This window comes from Topomyia yanbarensis, chromosome 2, assembly GCF_030247195.1.
Source record: "Topomyia yanbarensis strain Yona2022 chromosome 2, ASM3024719v1, whole genome shotgun sequence".
Classification (NCBI taxonomy): Eukaryota; Metazoa; Arthropoda; class Insecta; order Diptera; family Culicidae; genus Topomyia; species Topomyia yanbarensis.
The window spans coordinates 86,047,850-86,059,259 of record NC_080671.1 but is presented as its reverse complement, the minus strand read 5'-3'; the positions used below and the strand labels follow the sequence as shown (position 1 = coordinate 86,059,259).

Sequence of the window (11,410 nt, the reverse complement as noted above, 5' to 3'; positions counted from 1 at the left end):
GAAGCCAACATATGCTGGCTTCTTGGCTCAGATAGTTGCCAAAAATGACAGCGAACGCGCCTTAAGTAACATTCACATTGCTACGAGCCTCACCCCACTTAGGAGCGTCTGATCCGCAGCGTGAAATTGAATTTAAGCAAGCTACAACCCAGTGATCAAGGTGAAAACATTGTCAACTCGTGACCACTGACGGACATTCCCCTGAATAACGACGAATCACCTAACCAGTTTCTGTTAGGATCAGTAAACGGTCTGAGGTCGTGGGTTCACTTCGATGACAGTCCGGTACATAGATGGAACTGTCGAACTCAATCACAGATCATGGCGAACTTATTCTGGAAGCAGTGGATCCGTGACTACCCACGATCACACGCAGAACCAAGCGCTTTACTCCAGCAAAACCAATTGTTGTCGGCGACATTTTAGTAACCGTTGACCCAAAGTTCGACCGAAACTGCTGGCCTAAGGGTAAGGTTATTGCAACGCAACATGCTCCCAACGTACGTGTACGGACAGCAACCGGTGGACTCAACGAGCGACCTGCAGTATCTCTAGCTGTGCTCGACGTATGCACTCTAGACAATAAGCTGACGGATAACTCATCACGTATTCTGGAGGGGAATGTTGAAAACGCTCGATATTCAACCACACCTAATTCGGTACAATTGATTTCGATATTGCAGAATTTGGTGCGTGTCCCACCCAATCCGTTCAGGCGATCGGCAGCAGTAGAAAGGGCATATAGGGGACGGTGGAGAGTTGTGAACACCGCTAAGCTATAAATAATAAAAATGTGGTAACTACTACTAAATGTTTCTACTGTCATGACGTCACTTTATCATTGGCAATTTATCCGAAGAACAGGATTCTACCAGGATATCTGCTATTAGTTCGTGTTACGCCGACTATTAGCACCGAGAACTGACGTACAAGCAAAGTTTTCAATATGTGTAAGAAATGAAACTGTCGTTTTGAAATGCCACTAGCAAGTAGGAACTTGCCACCAGGCGGCGCTACGATCGGCCAGTAAACGATATAAGGGTGTTACGTGCAAACTTGGATCCAATGGTGACCCCATGGGAACCTGGTGATTTTCAACGTATTTTCTTTTAAATGTGTATACAGGTGTTGCGTCCGCAAGAAGAAAAACTAGCATCCATGTTCATCCAATTCACTCTTCCGCCCACTTGCCATATGAACGACTCGTATCAGGTTCTTTACAGACACATCCCAAGCAACCATAAGCATTAAGCCATTGCACTATGCTGGCTATACATTTGCACTAATGTTGCATTGAAACTCCATTACAGCATTAACAATGCAATAAAGCTCTATATTAGCATCAATAATGCATAACTGTACAGCCGACATATAGCATTATCGCTTGCTCTATATGCGTATATAAAGCTGATATAACATCGTGTTGATCGTACCATTGTGTTGATCGTGTGTTTACCGCTGAAATACAATTTTTAATTTTTCACTATAAAACCCCGTTGTATCGTCAAAATTGTGTGTCATCCTTATAAATTGATTACCAAGAAGTGCCTAGTGCTTGGAGTACACCTTGATTTATCACCCTACTTGCAATTACGAGCGATTAAAAGTCGAGTTTTGTAAATAGCAATTGCAATTCGCATTGTTCTACTGGCTTGTTTTTGGCACCGACAGTACCAGTTAGCAGCTTCCCCTCTCTGCTCTGTTTTCATCAGCCGCGAATCTGAGCAAAGCAAGGATGGAGAAAAAACTGTGTGGAGAATGTAATTTGCCAATAAACGAGCCCGAACCTGTATGTTGTGGCTTTTGTGACGCGTTCTTCCACATTAGTCAGCAATGCTGTGGATTCAACAAACATTCGAACAGGGATCTGTTTGCGCAGAGAAAGGCAATTTTGGTTTGCTGCAAATGCAAGGATAAGTTGAATGGTCGAAACGTTTTTTCCTACATCAACGATGCAATAGAATCGGAGCAGTCTCAACTGTCAGACTTAAATACTCTCTCTGCTCAAGTTCGTCAACTTTTCAACCTGATTGAAACGCGTAGTAAACAAGTTGAAAATATCGCAGTTGAGCGCGCTGTTAGTGGACCACCAAACGATTCCAACTGGCCTAAATTAGGTGTTAAACGACGCCGCGGCAATAATGGACAACCCGTGCAAGCCTCTGCTGAGCGTGGAACGAAGCCCATTGACTTAAGCGATTTGTCAGTTCCGGTCGTTGTTACTTCACCACCACCACCGAAATTCTGGCTTTACTTGTCCGGTTTCCAACCAATGGTAACAGTCGTCGATGTTCAAAACATTGTGGGTCGATGCTTGGATGTGACCGATGCTGTTGACGTCGTGCGTCTAGTTGCCAAAGGAGCAGACGTTTCAAAAATGTCGTTCATATCGTTCAAAATTGGACTGGATCCTATCTGGAAGGAACAATCGCTCGATGCTTCAACTTAGCCAAGTGGACTTCTGTTCAGGGAATTCGAGGAACAGCCTAAAAACGCGTTTCAGATGGAATGTTTACCCCTTCTATCAAAGCAGTGGGGAACCAGCAATCGTAACTGCAGCTTCGAATTCACGAGAAACAATAACAAGCATTGAGGAAGCCCTGCGCCTCCCGACCCATATACGCACTCCGCTAACATCCTTCTATATAATCATTCTGTTTCTGAGGTCGGTGATTGCAGAGGGGGCTTCCAGCCTGTTATCCCAGGCAAGTATAATAGTGTTTTTGCACCTGCTGTACCTGATAATTTCTCGCATTCCAGCAGCGCTGCTTCAAGCAGTCTCCGGATATACTACCAAAACGTACGCGGATTAAGGACCAAATAGATTCATTCTTTCTGGCGATTTCGGAATCTGAGTACGACATAATCATCCTAACGGAAACCTGGTTGAATGAACAAAACTATTCCGCGCAGCTGTTTGGTCATCAATACGCCGTTTTTAGGAATGATCGGTCCCCCTTGAACAGCCGTAAGACTCGCGGCGGAGGCGTTTTGATAGCAGTGTCGTTAAAACTAAACGCTTATATTGATCCCGCAACCATCTCCAATACGCTCGAACAGTTGTGGGTCGTTGTTGATGTACCACAAAACGCACTCAGTATCGGTGTTATATACTTGCCCCCCGATCGAAGATTTGACACAGTGAGTATCAATGAACACGCAGAATCTTTGGGTTCGATATCATCACGATTTAACCCCCACACTCCTGCTATTCTATTTGGTGACTATAACCAGTCAAATCTTCAGTGGTGTATCTCGGAGGGAGACACACCGCATATTGACCCGCTGGTTTCGCATATGCTGGCTGCTTGGGGCGCTCTCCTGGATGGGTTTAATTTCCATGGGCTCACCCAAATTAATTCATTATTGAATCGAAACGAACGCCTGTTGGATCCCGTTCTCGCAAATGATATCGCTCTTCCGGTCACTGCAGTATCGGCACCCATTGAGCCCCTGATTGATCTTGATGCTGATCACCCTGCTCTTAGTGTTGCATTCAATTTGCCTACTCAAATTGTCTATGAAGAGCCTTCCATCTCGAATTCCCTGGACTTTCGTCGAGCCGACTATGCCGCATTGAAAGATACGCTCTTAATCACCAATTGGGATTTTATTGAATCGGCCACCACTATTGATGAAGCAGTGGAATACTTCAGTGCCGCTGTGCAGGATGCTGTTTCCTACGTTGTTCCGCCTAAACTGCTTCCGCAAAAACCGTGTTCGAATCCAAGATTACGCTCTCTCAAGCGAGCGCGATCTGCGGCTCTTCGAAAGTGTTGCAGTTCCAGGTCGCCATATTTTAAACGACAATTGAACATCACAATCAACCGGTATCGTCACTACAACCATTTTCTGTACAATCGTCATGTTAAGCGCACCGGTGAGAATCTTCGTCGAAATCCAAAACTTTTTTGGTCGTCTGTCAACTCAAAAAGAAACGAAACTGGTTTACCATGCTCCATGTTTTTAGAAAATTCAACTGCCTGCACTGAAAGCGAGAAGTGTAATTTGTTTGCGATGCACTATAAGCAAGTATTCCTCGATTGTTCCGCCACTTCGATCCAGATAGAAGAAGTAACGTGTGGGATGCCTCGTGATGTATTTGATTTCAATATTCCAGATATAACAGAAGACATGGTAGCGTCTGCTATGCACAAATTGAATCTATCGTTTGCTGCTGCTCCTGATGGTATTCCGTCGTCGGTGCTAAAGCGCTGTGCAGTCGCGCTTTGTAATCCACTGGCTAGGCTGTTCTATCTCTCGGTTCAGCAAAGTGAGTTCCTTACACGCTGGAAGTTTTCCCACTTGTTCCCAGTTTTCAAAAAAGGTGCCAAGCGTAATATTTCCAATTACCGAGAAATCACTTCTCTGTGCGCCTGCTAAAAACTGTTCGAAATAATTGTGAACGACACTCTGTTCGTTCGCTGTAAGAGTTATATAGATAGTGAACAGCATGGCTTTTTTCCGAAACGCTCAGTATCTACTAATCTTATGCAGTTTACCTCGAACTGCCTATGGACTATGGATTCAGGATGGCAAATCGATGCGACGTACATGGATCTGAAGGCGGCATTTGATCTAGTGAATCATGAGATTCTCCTTAAAAAACTGGAACTGCTCGGTATATCAGTGATGGCTGTGGCTTGGTTCAGGTCATACTTGACGAACCGTTCTGTACAAGTTCAAATTGGATCGATAACATCAGAATCTTTTTCAAACCGATCCGGAGTTCCACAAGGTAGTAACCTCGGTCCGTTGCTGTTCTTGCTTTTTATAAACGACGTATCCACGCTGCTTCCACCGGGCTATCGTTTCTTTTATGCGGATGACACGAAAATTTTCAAAATCATCAAGTGCCTTTCAGACTGCTTGGAGCTACAGAATATGCTGCATATGTTCGAGGTATGGTGCAAAAAGAACTTTATGTGTAAGTATAGCAAAATGCAGCATTATTTCTTTCCGTCGGAAAAGTTTGCCAATCGTGTACGATTATGAAGTTGGCGGAAGACCTCTTACACGAGTAGAGCACATTAAAGATCTTGGCGTCACTCTGGACCGTGAAATGACTTTTAGACTTCACTATGTCGATATCCTGTCAAAAGCAAACCGACAATTGGGGTTTATCTTCAAAATTGCAGAATTTCGAGACCCTCTATGCTTACGATCATTGTACTGTTCACTTGTACGCTCATTGCTGGAATATAACAATGTTGTATTGTGTCCTTACCATGCTAATTGGATCGCGAGGTTTGAGAGTGTTCAACGTAATTTTATAAGGTACGCTCTGCGGTTTCTGCCGTGGCGTGACCCAATCAATTTACCGCCATACGAGGACCGCGCTGTCGGTTGCTAAGAATCGAGCCACTGCACATAAGACGGATCACTTCACAAGCATTATTTGTCGCAAAACTACTCACGGGCGACATCGACTGCTCTACTTTGTTGACTCAGCTGAATGTGTACGCTCCTGAGAGACCTCTTCGTCGCCGTAATCTGCTGTTCCTGGAATACGGATCATGCAACACGCAATATGGTCAGCATGATCCACTTCGATTTGCTTGCACGCGGTTCAACGAATTAGCAGAACTATTCGATTTTAATGTGTCGTCCAAGGTCTTTCATCAGCGACTACTTGACCTTTTTAATGTTGTTCGTGACAATTAGTTTTAAGTTTTTTATTCATTAAAACAATATATGTCAGATGAATGCTTCATATACAAATAAACAAATAAACACGTACATGCTTCAAGGAACTTTAAAGCATGTAAGCTTTACATGTGCATTTAGTGCCATTATAGAGCAAATAAAAAGCCGATATAATGCTATTGTAATGCTGTGGGTTCACTCGTTATGCCACTCTTCTTGGAGATCGTATTTAATTTCAATGGAACATATGCAATATAGTCCAGGAAGCAAACGCAGCGCACTTAGCGTGAAGGACTAGGCAAGGTACTCCAGTTCGAGACTTACTAAAGGTAATTTTCGTAAAACATTCATATCATGTGAGAACGAAAACCCATCAAGGATACTCATTACAATGCATTAGAAGAGAGTCAATTACGGTTTTAAACAGATCATTTTATTTTAAAATTTTTCCGCCATGGCGGACAATGTCAGCCAACTAAGGCTTTTTAATAGCATTAGTAGTGCCAATATAAGACTTTCAAATTTGACATTTGTGCGCTGGTGCTGTATAATAGCATTAGTACAGCAGAACGAGCTGTCAACCTCTGCACAGTAATAACACTATGGGCCCTATTCTCAAAGTCACGTCACCGAGTGACTAGAAGATAATTCTCTTCTAGTCACTAAGTGACGTGACTGTGAGAAAAAGGGCCCTATACTTCGCCTTTTCTGGCATAATACCACCCCACAGAAAATTTGACAGTTGTGAAATGTCCCAGTCGACCGACTAAATCAGGTGCTTCGGGGTCGACCGATTAGTTAACCGACTAAGTTGGGTTTCGTCGGTAAATAGCATCCGTCGGCATATTAATCACCAGATTTAATCTGTGTAAATCTGGTTCCAGTTTTAAACTACCAAGTAATCGGCCGATTTAGTAGGTTGAAAGACCGATTTCAAGATTTCGTAGGTCATATTTAATCGGTTGTCACGTCGGCAGGCTCCCATGTTATACTACCATAAGAGTCGGTGCAACAATCGACCGATTAATTGGTGGCACACACTAAATGATGACTGCGTGAGTTGCAGTGACGCCAGATTTGTGGAATATTCAGGAATGTTCCACTTTTTGTCATACAACATTTTCGAGCGCTATCTAAGAATTCGACTCCGGTTGATGAAAATGATGAAAACAGTTTAGCTTAAAATTTCGATCTTGCAAAAGATTAAGTGCAAAAAGTGACAGTAGCGATTACGATACGATTGAAGTGTTATCCTACAGTAGTGAATAAGCCGATTCCGATACGATTACGATTTCGATTACGATACGATAACGACTCCGGAAATTTTATGAAACTGTCAATGGCATACGGAGAAAAACAGCGTCGTCTCCCGTCGTGTGCAATGACCGTGAAGGTAACTTGCTGACAGATAAAACTATGGTAGCAGCCAGGTGGAGAGAGCACTTCAAGACATTATTGAATGGAGAGAATGTTAGCGCGTCAATGAACAGAATAAGGATAAGTGACGATGGACAAGTTGTGGAGCCTTCGACGCTACAAGAGGTGAAAAAGGCAATCAAAGAGCTGAAAAACTGTAAGGCTGCTGGAAAGGACGAGCTCCCGGCCGAACTTTTCAAACACGGTAGTGAGCAGCTGCACGAAATACTTCACCGTACTCTTTTGAAGGTATGGGAAGAAGAAGAACTACCTGCTGACTGGCTAGAGGGCTTCATTTGTCCCTTATACAAAAAGGGACACAGACTGGAGTGCGCCAATTATTATCGAGGAATATCGCTCCTCAATTCGGCGTACAAAATTATGTCACGTATTCTGTTCAACAGATTAAGGCCGTTGGAGGAGTCTTTCGGGAATACAACTTGCAGACACACCATCAGTTTATTGATTTCAAAGCGGCGTACGATTCAGTGAAAAGAAACGAGTAATGGCAGATAATGGTAGAACATGATTTTCCGACGAAACTGATTGGGCTGATTCGTGCAACGCTGGATGGATCGAAATCAAGTGTTCGGGTTACGGATGAGATTTCGACGTCCTTCGTAACCTTGAACGGATTGAAGCAGGGTGATGCGCTGTCAAACTTGCTGTTCAACATTGCTCTTGAAGGTGCCATCAGGAGAGCAGGCGTGCAAAGCAACGGTACCATCGTCACTCGGTCGCATATGCTCCTAGGATTTGCGGACGATATTGATATCATTGGAATCGGCCGCCGAGCCGTGGAAGAGGCATACGTGCCTTTTAAAAGGGAGCAAGACGAAGTACATGATAGCTGGAAGAAAACGTGGGTCCAATAGTGATGTTGGTGGTGAAGTGGTGTTAGGTGGTGATAAATTTGAAGTAGTGGAAGAATTTGTGTACCTTGGAACTCTAGTGACGTGCGATAATGATGTTACCCGCGAGGTAAAAATGCGTCTTGCAGCTGAAAATAGGGCTTTTTACGGACTTTGTAGCCAGCTGAAGTCCCGGTAGTTTGCAGACGAAGACAAAATTCGCGTTGTACAAGACATTGATAGTTCCGGTTGCCTTGTACGGCCATGAAACGTGGACGTTAAAGGAAGTTGATCGTAGAGCGTTCGGTGTCTTCGAACGTAAGGTGCTGCGAGCAATACTCGGCGGTAAAGAAGAAAATGGCATCTGGCGGCGTCGCATGAATCACGAGTTATACCAAGTATATAAAGGAGTGGATATTGTCAAACTAATAAAAAACAGCAGGCTGCGGTGGACTGGTCATGTGGCACGAATGCCGGAAGAACGACAGGCGAAGATAACATTCAGTAGAGAGGCGGGAAGAGGCCGACGACTCCGTAGCAGGTCACGATGGCTGTTTGCAGTGGAAGAGGACCTAAAGCACTCAATGGGTGACTGGAAGAGATTGGCCCAGGACCGGGTCCAGTGGAGGAAAATTCTTCACTCGGCGTAGATTCAACGAAGCGAATTGTTGCCCGTCAAGTATCAAGTAAGTACGATTACTATTCGTCTCCGACGGCGATTGGTACAGCGAGGATTCCGTCAGCGAAGAGGAAACACCGCAAATAACGATCGATCAACCAGAATCGCAAATGAACATCAACAACCGCACCGAACAACCGAAACAAGTGACACTTAGGGATCCGTCGTGTATAGTCCAACCCAATAAAGTGAATTTTAACCGAACAACAGGTTTTTCAGCAAAGTTTGTTCTAGCTTGTTCTCTGTGCTATAAGCGGTTGTAACATACAGTGTTGCTAGAGAAGTTTATATGAAGCAGGATTACTAAAAGTACACCCATAAGTAAAACAACTCACAGAATAAGTTATTTTAACTTAAATTTAGGTACTTTCGAGTTGTGCGACGTTTTCGCACTTATTAGTGTTGTTAAAAACAAAACGAGAGATTCGACTAGTCGAGGTCTTCCGTGCAGTAAGGTACTTTTGAGTTGTTTGGGGTATATTCAAAATTAGGTAAATTTAACTTAAATTCTCGACAAACATATGATTACGGCTTAAAAGCCAACTGTCAAAATTCTCTTTGAAATGAAATTCCGGACAAACCGTTACTGGCCAAACACAGCTCACAGCAGTCAATGAAAGAGAAAATTTTTCTCTTTTGTTTACTACCAACATCTGTGATTGGTGAGTAACGGTTTGTCCGGAATATCCTTTCAAAGAGAATTTTGATAGTTGGCTTTTGAGCCGTAATCATATGTTGGTCGAGAATTTAAGTTAATTAAACTCAAGGTTGAGTTATGATTTTTGCCGTAGTTGAATGGAAACTACTTTCAACACGGTTTACCTAATTTTACCACATGAAACCACGAGATTGAGTCAAAAGTGCTCAATTTTAGGTAGTTTTTCGGTGGCGTGTAGGTAGTATGATGGCGCCAGTGGTTGGTTGGTAAACCTGACCGCTACGCATTCAAATTGATTTGGGTTCAATCCCGGCCGAGGTCGTTGAGATTTTTCTGAGGTGAAAAAATCTGTGGTCACGTCTTTCTTCGAAAGGGAAGTAAACCCGTTGGTCCCCAATCCATGAGTTGATGGATCGATACCTAATCCAAATAGTGGATTCACCTCTCTAGCGTCGGTAATCAAGAAGTAGAATCCAACTTCCTATACTTACTAACAAATATCCTCCTCCCGTGATACTTGTGGAGTTCGGGCCTGGCCGGCGCCGGTATTGAACAATAAAACACTTTAGGATTACCAGAAGTTGCACATTGAAAGTTGTTTCGCTACTCCTAGGCATAATTATCTACTGATTCCCTGTGCAACTTCAGCTAGTCCAGATCGATAACGGAGTAGCAGCCAGGGGTGGTCGCTCAAAAAAAACAATTTTGGGGTAAAATTCTCTTTAAACCACCCTTAAGGTAAAGCGATGCCAAAATCACAACAAAGGTTCGGTTATGTTCGGCTATGTTCGGGTTACGTTCAGCATCTGTGTGTGGTTAAAAAGCACTATACCGATATGAGATGGCACGCACACAAGCGTATCGTTCAACAATCAGCTCACTGATTCTTGCACCACGTGTTTCATTTGTTTTGAAAAATAAAAAGGTACAAATTTCCCAAACGAATCAAAATTCCGGGAAGAGAATCTATTCATCAGCTTGTGCTAACATGCCTGCATACAGTGATACAATTTCTAAACAATCTGAGATAAGAGTATAAGACATTCAGGTTACAAATGGTTTTGTCTAGCGCGCCAATGCAATGTTTTGATTTTGACGATGAAATAAAAAGAAGAAGCAGAAACGACGCCAGCCATTTTAGCTGCCACATTGTGGTTCTATTCAGCATGTCCTTAACCTAAAGACAACAAAAATAGCTGAGCTTGGTTTTACTTCGTATTTGACCTATTCCTATGTGGTGGCGCTACCTGAAAACAGTGGCGCGCACCCCTCGGTATGAGCAAATGTAAAAGCATGTAAGGACACGTAGAAAATATAAATTGCCATTCATTTCTCGCTTCGAGTACTGTTCGGTCGTTTTATTTCACCACGACGCTTCCCACATTGGTGACCCCGACGAAAATCACGATTGAACGTGTAAAAGTTAAAATGTCTAACCCCGGTGAATTAGAAAACGCTAATCAGGCGGCAGCGGCAAGTGTCGCCGTCAAGCTTCCGGATTTTTGGAAAAATGATCCGGTGATGTGGTTCGCCCAGGCGGAAGCACAGTTCGCTCTTGCCAACGTCGTTCGCGATCACACGAAGTTTTACCACATCATCGCCAAGATCGACCATTCGGTAATCTGTCACGTAACCGATTTGGTAAGCAATCCGCCAAACGAGAACAAATACGACGCAGTAAAAAATCGTCTGATTGCAAGATTTCAAATGTGTGTGCAAAGCAGACTCGAGCGGCTGCTAGCTTCCTGTGACTTAGGTGATATGCGGCCGACTTACCCGCAAAGATGCAAGAGCTGGCCGCAGGATTAAACGTAACAGACGACTTATTGAAGATGCTTTTTCTTCAAAGAATGCCACCTAACGTTAAAGCAATCCTTTCTATCAGCGACGGTACAATCGGGAAACTAGCGGAGATGGCGGATAAAATGCTAGAATCCCCAACCAGTCATACTGCGGGCCCGTCAAGTGATCCGGATGTCAACAACGTGAACGAGTACAACGATATGCGGAACCAAATTGCGGTTCTCACGGCCGAGATACGGCATATTCGAGCGTCACGGAGGGATTCACAACGCACTCGTTCGGCGTCTAGATCGTCAAGAGAAGAGGAAATTTGTTGGTATCATCGCAAGTATGGCGGACGCGCACTAAAATGTCGAG

General features: G+C 43.7%; 1 protein-coding gene across 1 annotated transcript; it reads left to right on the top strand.

The window, feature by feature from the left end:
- Positions 1-10,678: 10,678 nt before the first annotated feature.
- On the top strand, positions 10,679-11,059 carry LOC131679571 (uncharacterized). The gene has a single exon (XM_058960310.1). The coding sequence runs from the start codon at positions 10,679-10,681 to the stop codon at positions 11,057-11,059; it is 381 nt and encodes a 126-aa protein (XP_058816293.1).
- The last annotated feature ends 351 nt before the right edge of the window (positions 11,060-11,410 follow it).